The 20,837-nt window shown below is 41.6% G+C and overlaps 1 protein-coding gene and 1 long non-coding RNA gene across 11 annotated transcripts in view; one reads left to right on the forward strand and one right to left on the reverse strand.

Annotated features, from left to right (window-relative positions):
* Mllt10 (MLLT10 histone lysine methyltransferase DOT1L cofactor) overlaps positions 1-13,169 on the reverse strand; it is a 154,785-nt gene extending 141,616 nt beyond the window's left edge. For 4 of the 10 annotated variants that reach the window (XM_085699035.2, XM_085699034.2, XM_085699033.2 and 1 more), the window contains exons 1-3: positions 12,408-12,515; positions 12,106-12,265; positions 7,109-7,188 (exon numbers count right to left, since the gene is read on the reverse strand). In XM_085699035.2, the coding sequence (XP_085555161.1) occupies positions 7,109-7,188; positions 12,106-12,265 (240 nt within the window). In that variant the 5' untranslated portion in view covers positions 12,408-12,515. Of the gene's footprint in view, positions 1-7,108; positions 7,191-12,105; positions 12,266-12,407; positions 12,516-12,550; positions 12,705-12,791; positions 12,850-13,046 lie in introns of those variants that run through there. The other 6 variants (XM_085699030.2, XM_085699032.2, XM_085699031.2 and 3 more) reach the window with 6 other exon arrangements.
* A 6,153-nt stretch (positions 13,170-19,322) lies between these two features.
* Positions 19,323-19,972, forward strand: LOC146891909 (uncharacterized). Its single transcript, XR_015005019.1, has 2 exons — positions 19,323-19,565; positions 19,764-19,972. It is a non-coding gene; the product is annotated as an uncharacterized LOC146891909 (long non-coding RNA).
* Positions 19,973-20,837: the final 865 nt, after the last annotated feature.

The raw sequence follows: 20,837 nt of genomic DNA on the forward strand, positions 1-20,837 counted from the left end.
AATGTAGGATAGAGGAATTCATGTGAACAGAGTGATAGGTCATTAATATATGACAAGTGTTCTCTAGTAAGGGGGAAATCAGGAAGCGCTAGATATAACTAGAAAAGCAGTTTCATTTCTCCACTACACACTACCAGTAACTATCTTTCTCCTGTCCTGAGAAACTACAATGATGAATTTTCTGAAGACAGTAAACCAAAAGAAATCTAAGCAGGTACCAGGAAAAGTGGCACACACCTGCAACAGCAGGGCTGGTGACACAGGCAGTCCAGCCTCATCTATGTAACAAGTTGGAGGCAGCAAGTAAATCTAGAACACCAGACAGGAGAGCTGAGGTGGGACAGTGAGATCATGTTAAAAATGAAAACCTAGATGAAAGTCTAACAACAAAATTGTATTTCAGAAAATTAAAACAAAGCAAAACCTCAACAGAATTTCAAATGTTTATGAAAGTAAGTTATCACATGAGAATAACAAAAAAAAAAGTTAAACACAAAATACTAAACAAAAATTAGGATCAATTAATATAGAGGATCTAAGGTCCAAACTCAAAAGTGCACACACACAAACAAAAAGATCAAATGTGAATATAAAAATGAGGAAATCAGCCAGATGGTAGTAGTGCACACCTTTAATCGCAGCACTCGGGAGGCAGAGGCAGGCGGATCTCTGAGTTCGAGGCCAGCCTGGTCTAGAAAAACTAGTTCCAGCAACAGGCTCAAAAGCTACAGAGAAACCCTGTACCAAAAAAACAAAACCAAAAAAATGAGGAAATTATCAAAGAAGTAATCCAAAAACATTTCTCTGACCTCAACTCATTTTTCCTCGCATGACTTAGCAACTAAAGAGAATGCGCCAGCAGGCAGAATGGTGCACAGCTCTAACCCCAGCACTTGGGAGACTGAGGCAGGTGGACTGAGACCAGCCTAGTATACAGAGTTCCAAAGAAAAAAGATGTGTGCCCAGAATAATCACTAAAATAAAGTAAACCAGTATTAAAGTATCAGAAGAAACCTGGGTAGGAAGAATTTTTTGTTTGTTTTGTTTTTCAAGACAGGGTTTCACTGTAGCTATCAAGCCTGTCCTGAAACTAGCTCTTGTAGACCAGACTGGCCTCAAACTCACAGGAATCAGCCTGTCTCTAAGAAGAAAATTTTAGTCAGTCTTGGTACACACACCCTTGATGAGACACTGGGAGGAAGGTGAGTTCAAGGTCAGTCTGATCTACAGTGAGTTTCAGGACAGCCAGGGTTAACACAGAGAAACTCTGTCTGGAGATGCAGTTCAGTGATAGAAAGCACGCCTTACATGGGAGAGACCCTGAGTTTAACCTCTAACATTTGGGGAAAGGGGTACTAAATCCTGAAAGAATATTCACAAATAATTAGAAACCATGGTGCATGGCTATAATCTCAGTATCTGGAAGACAGAAGCAAGAAGATGGCCTCCAAATTCAAGGCCAGTCTAGGTCATTCATTCAGTGAGCTCCACATGAATATGGGCTACAGAATGAGACAAGAAAGGCAGCATAGGCTGAAAATGTATGAGGTCCTAGATTCACTCTCTAGCAACTCACACATATTCAAAGACCAAAGCAATGGAAAGGAGAGAAAAATCAAAAAGATGATAAAAAGAAAAGTTAATCTGCCTGGCACTAGTACTCAGGAGGCAGAGGCAGGCAGATCTCTGAATTCAAGGCCAGCCTGGTCTATAAAGCAAGTTCCAGGACAACCAGAGCTACACAGAGAATCCCTATTTGGGGTGGGGAGCACGTTACAAGGACCCCGGAGCAATTCCCAGTACCCACATGTCAGCTCACAACACTCTGAGATGTCTCCAGTCCCACAAGATACAATGCCATACAATGCCATCTTCTGGCCTCTGTGGGCACTGCATATACTTGGTGCACAGACATACATGCAAATCCAGAACTTTCATACACAAACAGTAAAAATAGTTAAGTCAGGTGGGGTGGTGCACACCTTTAATCCCAGTACTTGGACGGCTGGGGGTTCTTTGTGAATTTCAGGCCAGCTTGGTCTACAAATCAAGTTCCAGGAAACCCAGGGCAGTTACACAGAGAAACCATGTCTCGGGGGAAAAAAAAGGGGGGGGGGCAGATAGCATGAAACAAAGTGAAAACTAAAAATGAACCCATCTTCTCAAAAGCATGAATGAAAAAGGTAATGATCTACTGATGGTTTAGGCTAAAACTTTTTTGTTTTTTGGTTTTTTTTCTCAAGACAACAGTTTGTCTGTGTAACAATTCTGGTTGGACTCACTCTCCAATCAGGCTGGCCTCGAACTCACAGAAATCTACCTGACTCTGCCTCCTGAGTGCTGGGATTAAAAGTGAACTGAAAAATTTTAACTCATAAAAATAAATATGTAGACAGCAAGTTCCCATAATAGAAACACACACATAAAACAAAACAAAACAAAACAAAAACCCAACAAACAGAAACATATTCTGAAGTAAATGAATGTTCCTCCTTGAATTAAAAAAAAGGCAGCCAAGCCTGAAGAGAACAGACTACAGGCTGTCACTGCATTCAAACATCCCAAAAGGCAGACTAGGATGAAATCTTACTTCCACCTAAATCGCTGTTATCCCAGAATTCATAACAACACACAAAAGCAAAAATCACAAAATACTTTAATATAAAAACACTAGTAGAGCTTTATTATGATAACCCCAAACACATGGACGCCAAATAACTTCAAAATAAAGGCAAACAGGAATGTAGTTTAGTTTAAGGGTAAGATAGTTAGGACCTGGGTTCAATCCCAGAACAAGAGAACAAAGTACAGCATCACTATGACTATAGTCACAGATACTTAGGAGGATCAAGGGCCCAAAGTTCAAGTCCAGAATGCACAAGGCTGACGCTTTGGCTCACTGGTTAAGGGTTTGCTTGGTATGTCCAAGGCCTTAGGTTTAATCACCATCATCTTTTAATCTTACACATAGCTACTACTCCTGTAAAACAATATAAATTATACATACTCATAGAGGAGCACATAAGATAATGTAACCACAGAAACATGGATGGCCTAAAAGAGAGTAAATTAGTAAAAATTAATTGACAGTGGAGAATAAAATAAAAACAAACTTAATCTTTTAATTTGTTTTTCTTTTGGGAGAGTGCTTGAAACAGCGACTCAATAACTGAGTGCAGAAAATAAACTTGTCGAATAATAATCTATTAGAGGCTAGAGAAATGGCTTAGTGATATACTGGTCTTAGAGGACCAGAGTCTGGTTCTCAGCATCCACAATACAGATTCATGAGCTGTAACTTTTAGCTCCAGGAGATCCAATGTTCAAATCTACAGAGGCCACAAACACATATATAATAGAAAATAAAAAATTATAAAACTGGCATAGGTGCAGGCCTGTAATCCTAGCACTTGAGAATGGACAACTTAGAAGTTCAAGGTGATCCTCAGTTATACAATGAGTTTTCAGTCAGCCTGTGCTATGTGAGACCTTGTTCCAATAACAGAAATTATTTTTTTAACCTTAGGAAGCTGGAGAGATGGCTTAGTCATCAATGGGAACAGCACTGCAATGGCCCTGAGGCTGGAGATAAGGTGTTTGAGCTTCATGGGATCCTCATGTTCAGTTCTCAATGAGAGTTTTATTTTTATGTTTTGGTTATTTGTTGTTGCCTGATTGGGGTCTTATGTTTTTTGTGGGGTGAGGTTTTATTGTTGTTGTTTTGAATCAGGGTCTTACTCTACAGAGACCAGTCTGGTCTAGAAACCACTATGCAACCCAGGCTGGCCTCAAACTCAAGGCAACCCTCGTTCCTCAGCCTCCCAAGTACTGGCATAAGTCACCATATTTGATTTTTTTGTTTTGTTTTGTTTTTTTGTGACAGCAGCCCAAGCTACGCTCCAACTCAAAACCTTCCCCCTACTTCCAGAATACTGAGATTACAGGCATGTTTCTCCATGATAAAAACTCCAGGTCTTTTTATTTACATTTATTTGGTTTTTTTGTTGTTGTTGTATTTTGTTTGGAGGGTATGACTTGGAGTGTGAGTGGAAGTCAGCCAACAACTTGAGGCATTAGTTCTGTCCTACCCACGTGTATGTTCCCAGGAACAAAATTTAGGTTGTTGATCTTGGTGGCAAAGTTCCCTTTCCCACTGAGCCATATCAATAGCCCTCTATTTGCTTTTCATTTGTTCTCTTTTTTTCTATTTCCTCTTCTATTACTCTGAAAGTTTTGTTTCCTTGTAGACATTAAACATAAGGCCTTGGGTTTTGAAGCATACATTCTACCCACTGAGCACACACCCTGCCTAATAGTTACTAATGATGATAAAACCATTCTAGAGTAACTGATCATGATATCACTGAGTAACCTATTGTTCTTAAGACGCTCCCAGTGGATTCCTATGTCCTCCCTTTAAAGTCCTATAGCTTTCTGATAGCATCTTCTTTATCTTTTCACTTCTAATTTCACCTTGTAAATGCATTCTACATACTAACAAAAAGTTTTCTCAAAATGTAGCTTTATTTTTCTGGATCATTATTATTCCTATCTGTCAAAGTACTCACAGCCACCCACAACTCTTCCTTCTGGCAAATGAGCTGTCTCCGATCCAGAATTCAAGTGCATCTGAGCAATTTGATCTTAAAGAGGTCTAGACGCAGGCACCATATCCAAGTCAAATCAGTCCAGGGCAATTTTAGGCAAAAGAATATGAGAGTCAGACTGAGAATTTAGGCTCTTAATACAGAAGGTACAGGTTGGAGAGATAACTCAGTGTATAAAAGCCACCAACACCACACACAAGCCCTGATCACCTGAGTTCAGATGCCCAGAACCCATGTAAAAGGCAGACGCAGTAGTGCAATGACCTGTAAGCCCAGCAAGCCTCTACAAAGATAAGCGGTAGAGCTCACAGGCCAGCTAGCTTTCTTATGAGGATTGAAAGAGACCGCCTCTCCCTCTCTTTTATTTTGACAATTTTGAGACAAGAGCTACACAGTCCTGACTATCCTGGAACTTACTGTATTGACCAGGCTGATCCTACACAAAGATCCACCCACTTGCCTCTGCCTCCTGAATGCTGGGATTAAAGTCATGGGCCACCATGCTCCACCAAGATCATCTTAAAGAAGTTGAAAGGGTAGGGACTGATATCCAATGGCCGTCCTCTAATCCACGCTCTATTACATGCAGATTCACATACACGCATTATTCAAAGTCTCTCTCATACACACATACACACTTTTTTTTAAGTGGTAAGTTACCTAGGTAAGGCAGCCCTCACCAATCTCAGCACTCAAAAGGTTAATAGTTCAAGGCAAGCCAGCCTGGACTCCACAGTATATTAAGACCTGTCTCAAAAAGAGACTGGGAGGAACGGAAAGGTGAAAGAGGAGCTGGGAAACAGTCATCTCTCACCACAGAAGTCAATATAAAATAGTAGAAAACAGCTTAACGGCTACCTAGATTGCAATTCTAGATATGTATTTCCCTTAAAACTTAATCTTTCTACCCATAAAATGAGAACTACTTCAGGAATTTGACAATTAAATGAAGTGACTGGTGTAAAACATTTAGTACAGTATCTAGTGCATAAACACTCGGACCGCTAAGTAGTAGAGACAATTTTCACAAAGATAAAGAAGGAAGAAGATACTCCAGAACAGATAACAGGACTAGTTCAAGTTACCGTTCATATGAATAATCCTGGTACCTGTGTCCTTAAATAAACAACGATCTGCTTTCTTCACACATCTTAGAATCGGACTTCTCTGTCTCACACTGCCACTGCAGGAATTAAGAGACTATGCCTCTTTGTTAATGGTTTCCCACATCCCACCAATTTAAATAAGTTGAAATAAAACATGCTCCCAATATAGCTACCATATTTACCTTGGCATTTTGGCCACCCCATAAAATAAAGGTATAAAAACAAACTGGTATTTGAGGCATTCCACCACACCCCAACCAGTACTTTTTGTCTTTATTGTATTTAGTACTCTTATCTTGTCCTCCTCACTCTACTGTTAGTGTTTACTGATAATTCTAGTAATTCACACTAACACCCTACGCAGGGAAAAAGTCAGCAAGTAGACTTTCCATATTTCAAGTCTTAAACATACACATCTTTTTTTGAGACAGGGTTTTATGAAACCCAGATTAGTCTCAAACTACAACTCACTATGTAGCCAAGGAAGACTGTTAACTTCTGATCTCCCCTCCACTTCCTGAGCATTGGGATTACAGATGTATACTATACCACACCCACTTTCATGCAATGCTGGTGTGGAGCTGAGGGCCCTCACGCACACTAAGCAAACATTCTACCAACTGACATACACATTCCCTAAGTCTTAAAATTTGCATGACTGATTTCATCCTGCAATCCTATTATTTTATTCATTTATTTATTTTAACACTCTAATAATTAGCGATTATTTTGCTACAATGCATTCTCACACACAATCAACTGAGGTTCACTCACTTATATAAGCTACTGGGCCATTACCCAAAGCAAAAGTAAAACTTCTACTTTTGCTATATGCTTATGACAAAAAGTTAAAATGCCTGTTTTCTAACTTCAGGCCAAATCTCCCTCATTTCCCAAAGTCACAAAAGTGCTCACAAAGAAAGTGAGCAGTTACGTTAAAAACAAAAAGAAAACAAAACAAACAAAAAAAAATCAAAAACTCTACTGCTTTGTCAAGTTGTTAAGATTTGAAAACAGAGTACGAAAAAATAAGCTTCATACCACAAATATAGTAAAATGACAGTAACTAATGACCTACGTTCCCCCCCACACTTAGTTAGTAAACCTAGCAGAAATAGCACAAGTCAGCACTAGGAAAGAGAGGCTGGAGAGAGTGCTGAAGACACAGCTCAGAGGTGCAGTGTTTCCCTAACAAGTAAGAAGCTGGACTTCATTTCTCAGCTCCTGAATAGAACATCTCTGGTTTTCAAAGTACCCCCCCTCTCTCGCACACACACACCTTAAATTTTTCAGATTTTACAAAAATCCATTTAAAATTTCTAAGTCAATATTTAATATTTGGCATCCTAAACTTCCTAAGTTTTTTAAAAAATATTTTTGATAAACAGTCCTTACCACTCTGGCTGCTCTCTCCTGAGATTCACATTTTCTGCAAAACCATGGTCCAGTAGGTACTTGAACAATGCCATAGCACGCTGTGGGAAAACAAAAATGTTTGAATTTGAAAATATTTACATTTGAAAACTAATTATCTAATTATAACAATTTTTTGTTGTTTTTGTTTATCGAGACAAAGTTTCTCTGTAGTTTTTTAAGCTGTCCTGGAACTATCTCTTGTAAACCAGACTGGCCTCAAACTCAGATCCGCCTGCCTCTGCCTCCCTAGTATGGGATTAAAGGCGTGCACCATCACCGCCTAGCTTAACATAAAATTTTAAAATTCAACCATATGAGTTATTTCCACTAAAGTCTAAAAAGTGTTTAGTGTGATCATGCACAAATGTAATCACAAAACTCTAGAGGCTAAACCAAGACGACTGTAAATTTCAAGTCAATCTGAACTAGATTGAAACTGTTTCAGATAAGTCAGAATGCTGTAAATGTTGGGCTTTTCTCTTGGAGATGGTGTACAAAATAAATCAGAAACTCATTAATCATTCCTTACCCTATAGTTTAAGTACCAAATGTTTTCTGTTGCTGTGAGATAGGATTTCACTGAGGCCAGCCTCAGCCTCTTAAAGTGCTGGGGCTATAAGCATACAAATAAACAACAGAAGTAGAGATTAAGAACAAAAAACAAGACTAAGACGAACAACAGCTACAAAACAAAATATGCTGAAGTGAAATACTCTGTGGGTTGCTAGGGGTGTAGATTAGCTAACAGTATAGCATGCACAGCATGCATGAAATCCTGGCTTCATGTCCGCACCATGGAAAGCCATGCTTAGTGGAGTAAGCCTATAAGGCAGCATTCAGGAAATGGAGGGCAACCTCTACCACACAGCAAATTCAAAGCCAGCCAGGTTGAATAAAGTGAGTATGTGATAGAGCACTTTGCACAGCATGATCAAGGACCTGGGTCTAACTCCCAGCACTTAAAAATTATGTGAGCTGGACAGTGGTAGTGTACACCTTTAATCCCAGCACTCAGGAGGGAGAGGCAGAGGTAGGAGGATCTCTGCCAGTTTGACACAAGCCTGGTCTACAAGAGCTAGATCCAGGGCAGCTAGGGCTGTTATCCAGAGAAACCCTGTCTCAACCCCCCCACAAAAAAATTATGTGAAATATCCAAAAAAGACAAATTAATAAACAAAAGTTGTGGTTACCTAGGTATATGAGAATCAGATATAAAGGGGAAGTGACTTCTAATGGGTCCAAGATTTTCATTGGGGTGATTAAAAGAATCTTAAACTGTGGTAGTGTCTGCACAATTTTACAAATATACCAAAAACCGCTCCATACTCCAAACAGGTGAACAGCACAGGATGTAACTACAATACAATCATTATTTTAAAAAAAAAAAAAAAGAAAACTTTATAAAATTTGCATCCCCAAGTATTCTCAGTTTCACATACTTAATTCACAGCCTCATTTGTAAAAAGTATTTATATATTTATTGCATATGTGAACTTCACATATACAATGTGTATGTCAACCTCCAGGAACCTTCCACTATATGAGTCCAACAACTGATTTCAAGGCTTGGCAACAAGTGCCTTAACTAGACCATCATACACTAGCCCAGCCTCCTTGCTTTATAAAGAGGTAGGAGTTATTTCAAACTGGGCATGGTAGCACACAACTGTAATCCCAGCACTCAGGAAGGTGAAACACAAGGACCACAAATTCAGCCAAACTGGTTACATAGAGAGATTCTATCTATAAAATCCAAGGGATGGGGCTACAGGAACAGCTAGAAGGTTTTAAAAAACAACAACAAAAAACTTGTCTAGCATGAACAAAGTCCTGGGTCTGACTCTCAGCATGAAAACACAAGAGGGAAAAGGAAGAAAAAGCTTAATTTGTTTAGCAATTTAAAAAAAAATGTTTCTAAAATTTATTATTTATGCAGTGGGGGAAGATAGTATGCCAGTAAGTAGTAGAGGTCAAAGGACAACTTTCAGCAGTTGGATCTCTCCTTCCATCCTGAGTACTGGGGACTACATTAGTCAGGTTTGGTGGCAGGTGCCATCTCACTAGCTGAAAAGATTGTTTTTAATCTTTAATCATCATCTTCTTTTTGTGTGTGTGTGGTTTTTCGAGACAGGGTTTCTCTAACTCTGGAGCCTGTCCTGGAACTCGCTCTAGACCAGGCTGGCTTTAACTCAGAGATCCACCTGCCTACATCACCCAAGTGCTGGGATTAAAGTCATGCACCACCACCACCCAGCTTAATGTTCATTTTTAATTTGTTAAGATTTTAAATTTTTCTGAGAATTTATAAACACATTCATCTCCCATTTAACACAGCAGAAAATGTCTTAAAATATTGGGAAACAATAAAATAAAACCAACAGCAACTTTTTAAATACCAAAAGCTAGACTTTTTATTTTTGAGACAAGAGTGTCAAACAGCACAGGTTGACCTCAAACTTGCTATGCAACCCCTAGGTGGGACTTGCGATTCTGACTCTACCAAGTACTGGGATTACAGGCATGTACTATCATGCCAAATATATTCCACACTAGAGTTGAAACTCAGGGCCTTGTGTATGATACGTACTTACTTCAACTGAACTATATGCTTCACAAGTATAATTGAATAGTCTAGGCTGTCCTTAAACTCAAAAGGATCCTCCTGCCTGACCCTGCAAGAGTTGAGCACAGACATCAATCACCACGCCTCAGTTAAGCTCTTCTAAACCTGTGTAAAGATGTCTAAGTAAACAAAACAACAGCATCAATGACTGGGTGCTGAGAGCACACATCTGTAATTTCAGCACTTGGAAGGTAGAAGCCTCGTCCGCATACCAGTTTTGAGGCTAGGCTGAGCTATGAAAGACCCTGTATCAAAAAAGAAAAGAAACAGCACAGAGTACAAACACATTTATTTGAAGCACCCTAGCAGGGAAGAGATTTAGATGTACATTTTTTGTATTGACAAGCAGAGATTACATAACAAGAATAATTTGTCATTCAATTCATGAGATATGCCCATATGCCCTGCCCCCAGACAAAAAAGCAGACGGGAAAAGGTATTGGGAAAATATACTTGAGCAAAGATATATATAGATATATAGATATGTATGTATGAGAATGCCTTAACAACCATTATTTTTTAATCCCAACTAAAGATCTTAACACAGACACACAAATGCCAATGAAGACAAATTATATAAGTTTGACATAAATTTTCATTTCTTTTTGCACTTATCTTTGCCAAATACTGAGAATTAGATCATCATGGGCAATAAGTAACTTTCTTCGTTAAAAGAAACCAGTTAAATCTCTTTTAAATTACTCTCTCAATATCATTACTTATCTAAATGTGCCCTTCCCAATGGTAACTCTTTTTAAGACAGATTTCTCTGTGTAACAGTTTGGCTGTCCTGGAGCTCACTCTGTAGAGCAGGCTGGCCTTAAACTCAGAGATCCTCCTGCCTCTGCCTTCAAAGTATTAACTTTGTACTGGGTGTCGCTTGCCTTTTAATCCCAGCACGTGGAGGCAGAGGCAGGTTTCAGGCCAGTCTGATCTAGTTCCGGGACAACCAGTTACACAGAGAAAACGCCTAGGGGGAGGGGAACTTTGGGGCTGGGATTTGGCTCAAGTTAAAGAATGCTTGCCTATCACACATGAAGCCCTAAATTTCATCCTCCGGACAGTGTAACTTAGGAACAGTAGTGCACGTCTGAAATTGTCACACAGGAAAGGCAGAAGCACGAGGATGGAGGAATTCGAGGTCAGCCTGGGCTACTGGAGACTCAAAAAAGTTCGGGTGTGATGGCTATGGCCTTTAATCGCAGCACCCTGGAAGCAGAAGCAGGCAGAACTCTGAGTCTTCAAGCCAACCTGGGCTACATACATAATTAACTGAATTCCAGATCAGTATGAGTTGATGAGACCCTGTCTCAAAAAAATAAAAACTAAAATCAAAGTTGCACTTTGGCATCTTATGTCCATTTTCCCTCTCTCCCCTATGGTAGGGCACCTCCCATTACACCACAAAACAACTTCTTTAAGGAGCACACCTATAATTTCTGTACTTGAGGGCTAATGGAGTGGGATTGCTGCATGTCTCGGTTCTACCTGGGCTACATAGAACAACCCTGTCTAAACACACAGAAACTTTCGCCAGTCAGTTAGCCTTAGCAATAGGAAGGGTGGGTAGGCTGATAGCTACATCTAGTCCTTCATCCTGGATCCCCTTACCACTCGGAATGGACAGTTGGAAAGTTCAATAACTGAAAGATATCCTAAACAGGTCCTCAGTTTTTGTTTTGGGGTGGAGGTTTATCCAAAGCATTCTAATGATAATACCCCAAAATTAACACAAGACTCTCCCAAGTCTCTTCTCTGGAGCCATACTGGCTGTGCTGCAGCCACTGACCAGCCCAGGTCAACTCAGTCCAGACACTCCATCACATGGGCGCCTTCCACTGTCTTCGCAGAAGCACCCAGTGGCCGGTGGCAGCAGCAGGGTCTCCGCCAACGAACTTGGGGTGCAGCAGGACCCTCCTTCCCTCTCTCCCTCAACTGAAAAGGCAGGTTGCCCCATACCACAGGAAGTCTCCCGACACACTGCGGCAAGGGGAGCTGGCAGGGGAGAGGAGAGGAGCAAACTTTGGGTCCCCAAAGCCACCACGCCGTCACGGGGACTCCAGCGCGGGTCGCACGCTCCTACCATACCCAGGAGCAGATCCGGCGGCGCAGCCACCAAATGACACTTGAGTGAGCGCCGAGTCACATGACAGCCCGGGCCACACGCACTTTCTCCCACAGGCCGAGGCACGGCCCGCGCCCGCGGCGACCACGCCGGGCTCCTGCGGCCTGCGCACGGGGCGGGGCGGGGCGGCGGGCCGGGGGAGGGGCGGCGGTGGCAGTTGCCGCCGAGGGGGGGGCAGTGACGGTTGGGAGCAGGCCGGTTCGGCCCGGCGGGCGGTTGAATGTTTACCTTGATGCACCGCGACGCTGCAGCCGTGCCCGTCGCAATAAACCAGCGGGTTCTCGGCCCAGCCTCTCTCGTCTGAGCAAACGCAACAGCCTCCAATCATTTCCTTCATACTATGGGAGACCTCGTCCTCCAGTGACACGGGCCGGTCGCTAGAGACCATCTAAGAGGGAGTTGGGGGGGGACCATTAACAAACACAAGCAAGCCAGCGAGAGCTCCCCACACGCAGCCCCCTGGTCCGCCCGCCCGCCCGGCCCGGTCCCCGTCCCCGCCCGCCCGCCCGCCAGCTCGGCCGCTCGCTCACTCGGGCTTTGCCGCTCAGTCACTCACGTTCCGCACAGGAGTCAGGAGCCATGTCCTTGCTGACTCCCCCCACCTCCCCGCCACCGCCTCCTCCTCCTCCTCCTCCTCCTTCTCCTCCTCCTCCGCGGCGTCCTCCCTCCCCACCTCCACCCGGCCGCTAACGCCGCCGCCCGAGGAGGGCACACATAATCAAGCAGGCCTCCGCACAGGCGCACTGGGGGGCTCCCGCTGGGCCCGGGGCGGCAAGGGAGGGGAAGGGGCTGCGCTTCCTCCTCCGAGCGTCACCCGGCGTGCGCGTCGGCCCGCCCTGCGGCCGGCGTGAGGGAGGCGGCCGGGAGAGGCGAGGCCTGCGTGCGCGCCGCCGCGTCCCCAGGCTCCTGCCTACCTCCAGGCTTTCCCCTCCCCCCCCCGCACCGCTCGGCGGCGCCGAGGTGTGCGGAGGTGGGGGACCAGTGGAGCCGGCTGCTCGGCGCGGCCGGCGTGAGTCTCTCGGAGGGCTCAGGGGCGCGCGCCGGCCTGGACGTTAGGCCGCCCTTGCCTCGCGGGCCCGGGGCGCGCGTAGGGGAGAGGCCGCGCGCGGGGCGGGGGCCAGAGTCGCTGAGGGGCGTCCTCGGGGCGTCTCGTGGCACGGGGAACCTACCTGAAGGCCTGTGCCTCGAGAACTGGCCCGCGGGTAACAATGGTTGGGAGAGGGTGCCAGCTTCCATGAAGGGTGTAATGAAGCATGGCTTCCTGCAGTTGGCCGCTCTAACTTCCCAGGACTGCGGCAGCTTCACCTCCCATTAAATTCACGTCCTGGATTCCTCCCAAAGTTCACCCAGTGGAAGTGTTACCATATCTACCGGCCACTTACGCACCACCTTGGCCCCCGTGACAAATGAAAGTGCAGCAGACAGGTTAAAAGCTTGTGTTTGGGTTATACTCTGAGCGGGAGCCCCAAGACTGCATCATAGCTTGGTAGGTATACAAATGAGAGGAGGCTAATGTAGTGATCAGAAAATTCAGCTATAGGACGAAGGAACTCACGTTCTAGCCTGTCACCAAAGGATAGCACTAGAGTGTGGTGCCCAGTTTTGACTGAGGATTTCTTTGATCTCTTTCTCCAGATTTACTATTGCAAATGTGATGTCATTTAAGTGGGAGAAATATGGGAGCTCTGATACACAAATAGATTAGACCAATGTGAGCAGATTAATTTAGCTGGATAATGAGTAGATTTTAACTTAAAAAAGAAAAAGTCTTTCTCCCTATTCCTTTCTCCATGTACACCCACTATTGATATTAATCAAAAAGTGTTCAGTCATTTTACCATGAAATGGGAATAATGGATAGATTGTCTAAATGGCATACAGTTCCAAGGCAACTTCAAGGCTTTTGGTTAATTACTTAGAGGTACAAAGGGGCTTATTAGAAATTAACAATATGATATGGTCTGAAAAATGCACTTACTCAATGCTAGAAGACCCCAAGTTTTAGGAACTCCCCAGGGAATGTAATAATTTAAGTTTAAAAGTGTTCAGAAAAGGTAATGCGGCTGTTCTTTTTCTATTTCAAAAGTAATTGCTAAAAGTCTTAAGAATAGTAATAGATATAGCACAATGTAAGCATCTATTGGCAAATACATTCAAATGCTTCAAAAGCTGTGAGAGATATCTACATTAATGGGGAGTCTACCAAAGCTTGTGATAGGGAGAAAATGCCTCTAAAGAAGTACAAAATTGAGGATTCTCTTTTAATCCTAATATATGTAGAAATGGTGACCACACATTAGTAAAATGACATTTTAAGAGGACATAGTAATAATAAATTCTGGACCTCTAATGATGCTCTTAACATAACTATGAAGTATTAAAGCAATCTTCAGACAGTATACTGTTTTGTTTATCTTAACTGGACAGAATATTTTATCTTTACCCTGATACAAAGGAGATTAGTTCAATGTCTAATTCCTACTCTGCTTCCTAATGTAGAGTAATTTTGAGTTCAAATCAATGTGGAACTTCCAAACACTGCAGTCAAGCCTTAATGCACTAAATTATTTAAAAATACATTCATTTTATTTTTAATGCATTGGAGATCAGTTCTTGTGGTGGAATTAATTTGTATGTAAAGAAGGATAAGTACCTTACTTCATTCTGTAACACCTAATAAATATAGGTAAATACTTGCTCTTTTCAAGACAAAAAAAAAGGTCCCTTATATGAAGTTTTGAAATTTACCAAAAAAAAAAAAAAATGGGGAAGTAGATGATGTGGAAAAGAAAAAATAGAAAAAATGCACAATTTATAACAGGTTTTTATATAAATAATAGTATCTGCAGCAGAAATTTTGTGAAAGATGTAAATGCAAACATGTTGACACTAGAATTCAAATTATTCAAAATTGGTCTTTAGCATTCTATAATGGTAAGTCATAAAAATAAGGAAAATATTGGGAATACATACGACATTTCATCTTAACTCAAGTACAAGATACTGAACTTTTTGTTGTTTTGTGTCTAAAATACAATGTTTGGTATATTTCTATAATCAATCAAGTACAAAAGAAGAACAGACAGAATATACTCAAATATGTAGTGAATTATTCACACAATAAAGGTTTACTAAACATTCAGTGTGTACCAGTAACTCTTCTGTATAGGGACTATAACAATAAAAAAAACTGTATTTGTCCTATGTGAGATCTGTATAGTCACATACTGTATATACACATATAATAAAAACACTAAGCTCAATATGCGAATCCTCAGATCTCAGACTGAGTACAACTTATAATTGCTAAAGTTCAAGTACATTTTTTAAATTAGTGATACAAAATTATATTTCCATGTGACTGATAGAATATATAGAGAAGAGCTTCAATATTAATGTTAGCATTTAAATCCAATTCCATATTCCCCAACTATGTACATCTTGTACCTGTAGGAAAGAATGAAAAGCCTATTGTCTCGAATATTCTTCACATAATGGTGTCTAACACGGTACTGGCTCATCTATTTTCTCTAAACTAATCATCTGAGGCAAACCACAAAAAACTCAAATAAAGTATTTTATGATGTAACCTCTAACCCTGCTATAATGGGAAAATGTATTTTCACTCTATGAGCAATATATCTTCTTATCATTTTCTTTACTCCCTAACCCAGACACCAACTTTTCAAATTTGCTTTTCCATAATCACTTACCAAGTAGATTCTATGAAGGAAATTTTAAAATTGTATTTGGTTCATAGATTATCCATGTTCATACTTATTTCCTTTTTAAACTAGCTTTATTCGCCTTCGATTTGTACAGATTATATCTAAAGATTCTTTTCTACAATAAGGCATAGGAACTAAGGTATATTTCTGTATAATTGTGAATATTTCTATAATAGTTAATACTATATACTTTTCTTAGCTAGCTTCTTGAACTTTGAGGAATCATTTTAAATGTTGTATTACCCTTATACTTATTTGCTAAACCAAACAATTGAAACTCATTTATTATAAAACTTTATTGAAAACTATAACCTTGTTTCCAAATACATTAGCTGGAAGAAACCTTTGGAAAAAATCCAATTTCTTATGATCCACATAGACTTTCAGATAAAATTTGTATAAGAAGTTGTTTTATTAATTTGATACCTAAGGTTTTACCTTATTGTGAAAAGTTTATCACACAAGCTATATATATTTATAGTATTTTAATTATTTTAATAAGTATTTTGAACCTGGTTTTGTTATTTGAACCTGTTATTTGTTACAGTAAGTGGCTCGTGTGTGTTTGTAGATGCAAACTCTACACACATCTCCCATATGTATTATAGATTCAGAGTTCTTGAAAGAGTATTCTTTTCAATTATGTTTTCAGTTGAAAATCTGTTAATGGCTTTTGCAAGATTCCATTTAATGAGCCATGTTAGTCTTCCTTGATGACTTTTTTCTTATCATTGTGCTTACCAAGTGCCTAGCAAGTAGCCTGGAAGTAGTAACCTTAGAAACATTTGTTTTATATATAACATTAGTGTTGAAAAAGATGAGTGCAGCCTGAAATTTATTCTTCACAATAAAGTAAGCCTTTATTTTGTAGACACAATCAAACTAAAATTTCTAACAATGTTTTTCTAATAAGTCAAATCTTCAAAGATTTTTAATAGTTAAAATTAATATACTAGACATAAAAGAAGAGGATTTTTAACTTTTATTAGTATATATTAATTGTACTGTATAATGGGTTTCATTATGGTATATTCATGCATGTAGAGCATGGACTTGCTTTCATCATGTTTACTCCCCCATTACCTTCTCTAGCCTCCTCTGCTCCAACCCCCACACTGGTCATCTTCCTCTTTACAAACAGTCCCCTTCTGTTTTCTTTCTTTTGTGTTTTTAATCTAGATTCAGAATATGAAGGAAAACATGCTCTACTGTTTCTCTCTGGGTCTGTTAGAGTTTGTATTTAAGAGATTATTTAGAACTATATACATCATGACTTTACAGTCAGAACTGTATTTGCGAAAATCTCTTAGATCAGTTATAATTAATATTATTTGTAGATGTATTTAACTTTTGGAAAGTGAGGTGATTCTCAATTTTAAATGTTATATAAATTTAAAATATTTCTAAAGACCAAGATCTAGTATTTTCTCAAAGAGTTTGCTTTACTTCACCTTGCGTTTGCTTCAGAGCTGTTCCTTTCACTATAAAAGTGACCCTAGTAAGAAAGTAATACACTTACATCTTTACATTTTGGAGGATAAAACACAACCTCATTTCCAATAGAAAAGCAGTATAACTAGATAGCCTTTAAAACTTGTGGGTGTTACATAAACCTAAACAGTCAGAGTGGTGCTTTTTCCTGTGATCAACAACGCTTAACACTGACTTTTTAGGGTGTCATCAATATACTGTGGGACCCATTTTCCATTTTTTTTACTGACATTAAAGATTTCCATCTTTGTTATAATTAAAGTGTAATTAAAGTGACATATTCTGCTGTCTGTTGATAGGACACAATAAGATTATGTTAAGTGAAAGATTCTCAACATGCAAAGAGGAAAATCAGTTTTGGAAATGGAAGAGTCCTTTAAAAAAAATGAAACATATCTGGAACTGAAAAAAAAGAAAGGAAAGAGAAGAAAAGAACAAATTAAGCTGAATTGCTAAATAGTATTTGGACTAAAGAAGGTCACTTTTTAAGATTTAAATGTTTTCCTCTGTGAAAGGGGCCACTGCTTCCCAAATCCAGAAACAAGCCCACGAATATGTTAATTAAGTGCATTGTGTCCCAGAAAGAATGAGTTTGACAAATTCATTTTTATTCCTTCAATTAATAAACTGTTTGTCTAGCCTTCTAAGATTTTTTAAATCTATAATGTGTATATTTGCCATTGTACAGTAACAGTGCCAAGGACCAACATGACCTCATAGGGTGAATCTTCTGAAGCTTAACATTCCTGGTGAATTAAACACACAAGCCTCAGATCATTTTGTCAGTCTCTACTGTGGAACTGAGAGGCAGAATGTAGGTAATTTTTATATGGTGGCACTTTAGCCCAATTAAAACAGCAATCATCTTTGGCACAAGCAGAGGGGGCAAATATAATATTAGAGAAAGGTTTCACAAAGGCTGACCAGAAATGCTACTCCTTTTCCACCCCCGCCCCCACTCCAACTTTCTTTTCCTGTCTATTTGTTGTTTTTCTCACAAGTATATCCTGACTTCTAATTTTTTCTTTTACTTTGAAACAAAAAACATCTGAGATAGTAAAAGATGCAAAGAAGATTCATCTTCCGCTATCAACTACACTACAGATAAACTTGAAAAGCTATCCTAAATATCCAAAGGTTTATAAATAAAAAATGTAAATTGAGCAGGGGATGAGTGTGAAACAGAATGAACAGATTGAAAATACTTAATTTTCAACCTCGATTTTCTCCGATTCCAACCTTCCCATAGTAAATGACCCCTCACAAAATGTGTCTCTGTGCCTCGAAATAAGTAACTGATTTCCAGGAGGAAATGCAGCTTTAGAAAGAAGACCTGCAAAATGAAAGTGTTCAAATGCAAACTACTTCAATAGCATTTCAAATGCAAAAATCACAACCTTCACCACCTTAACTGACTCTTAAAGGGGTCTTTATAAACATGCTATTTACGACACCGTGTTAACTTCATTTTCTAATTCAAAATTCTTGCCAAATGATGTTTTCATGATGACGTGTAAATATAATATTCCATTAGAGATCAATTCTAATTGGTTTTTTTAAAACCCATCTTGGGAAACAGTGCTGCATAATACAGACTCGTAATGAGTATTTTAGAAGGAATTTCCACAAAATCTATTATAATTCCTAAATCCAAATTACTCTTTTTCGTAGTAAGCTTTGGGCCACAAGACTGAAATTATTTCTTCATGAGTCCTCACGCAGGAGGACTTTGGTCTTGTCTACAAGACCAGCATCACTTGTTGGAAATCTTCATTTTTTTAAAAAAACTGTCGTTTGCCAAAAATATTTTTCCCACGACTCACAAAGGAAAACAGTTTCTTAGGATAGGTTGCAATTTATTTTGTTTCCAAAACGTAGTTTAAAGCCATAATGAACGTTTTTCCCTTTTGAAATTCCCTTTTATTTTAGAAACGCGTTTCACCTTAACAAACCAAGCCCCTTTTTGTTAGAGCCTTTCCTTTTAAAATCAGACTTCTTGTACACAACAAAGAGCTGAGTAGTATAACAAATGAGGGGGAAAAAAACGTGCTTTTCCAAACTCCTTTGAACCTTAACGCTCGTTTTCGAATCCATATATTTAAAGAAATTTTAAATATTATTTAATTTGCTCAAATTTCCCACTCAGGAAGGTGGCCGACTTTGTCGCTTATCTAGTGATGACTTTATAAACATATCTATGCAGCTTTCGCTTGTAACGTTGTGAGCTGCAGGCTGCCCTGAAGTCTTTCCGTTTACGGCACGTTGTGAAAGCGCCTTTCTACGAGCTGTACGGCTGGGAAAGCCCCTAACAGGCCACGGACCGCTGTAAAACCGGCCGAGCAAGCAGGGGGCGAGCCTCGTGGACTCCCGCGGGCTGCAGGCTGGAGCAGATCCCCTCCCCCGGGAAAAACACGTCGCTGAGCTTCGGCGCTGGGACCCGAACAATGGCAGCACCCTGGAGCCCGGCAGGTCCCACTTCCTCCACCTCACTCCCCGGGTTTTCCCGCTCGCCAGCCCCGCTCTGGCCTCCCGACCCCGGCCACCTCCCAAGCCCGGCCCTTCCCCCATGCCACATGAGGTGCTTCCCTTGGTGACCCTAGCTGTAGCCGTGGCCTCCTTCTTCCTATATTCTAAACGTATTTTTACTAACTCTCCCTTGCTTTCCAGAAGTGGTCTTGAAGTCTCATTGCCAGCGTAAGGCTGAGTTGCTGTTTCCTTCCGGGAAAAAAGAAAAATTTCCTCCGGAAAAGATTTCCTCCAGAAATCAAAAATCTAGAAGGAAATAGTCAATCCAACATAACCTTTTTTAGCCGTAACTACACTCTCCCGTGTTAAGGAAAAATAAAATTTGAAGCACGTAGTCTTTAAAAAAAAAACCTGCAAGAGAACACTTTCCTCTTTTATTTCCTCCTTTCAATACAGTGGTTTTAAACTCTCCAGCGAATGCCTTCTGAAGAGGCTGTGCCCAGCAGCACGCGGCAAATCAGAGGTTTTCTCTTACGCCTCCTGGGACCAGGGAGAAAGTACCAGGACGAGGGAGCTACCAAGGCAGAAAGCAGCCGGACCGGAGGCACGCGGGACGGCCGGCTGGGGACGCGGGGCCCGCGGGCTCTTGGCCGCGAGTCGGCCGCCAGGGGCGAAGGATTTAAATAGCGGGGGCCGAAGGGGGCGGCGGGCCCGCGCGTGACGATACTTTCCGAGGAAGGCTGGGGCAGCCGAGGAGTTTGCAGATCGGCCTCACCCTCACGGCCCCCCCACCCCCCAAGACGAAAAAAAAAAAGTTGAAGGGAGGCGGGGAGAGGAGCCACCCCGTTTCCTCCCCCGGATTCTACGGAAGGGCTGGGGCGGCGCGGGCAGAGAGGGCGCGGACGGAGCGGACCAATGGCAGTCAACAGGTCCAGGCCTCGGCAGGGCCGCGGGCCCGGCCTCCTCTCGCCGCCCCCGCGGCCCCGCAGCGCCGAGCACCCCTCCCGCACGGCCTGGCTGCCGGCTCCTCGGCTGGAGCCGTGGTGGGGGCGGGGCGGGGGTTCCCCGGCGGAGAATCCTCCCGCGGGGCTGGCGGCGCAGGGGGAGGGGCTGCGAGGCCGGGAATGGAGGCCGAGCAAGGACTCGGGCTCGACACGAGCGCGGCTCGCGCGTGGCATCCTGGGTAAAAAGTGGCCGAGCCACACCGGAGAGAGAGCCGAGAGGAGCCGGGGTCAGAGGTCAGGGCCCAGGAGCCCGGCGCGCAGAGCTCCCCCA

Source organism: Myodes glareolus, chromosome 14 (genome assembly GCF_982192425.1).
Source record: "Myodes glareolus chromosome 14, mMyoGla1.1, whole genome shotgun sequence".
In the NCBI taxonomy this organism is placed as follows: Eukaryota; Metazoa; Chordata; class Mammalia; order Rodentia; family Cricetidae; genus Myodes; species Myodes glareolus.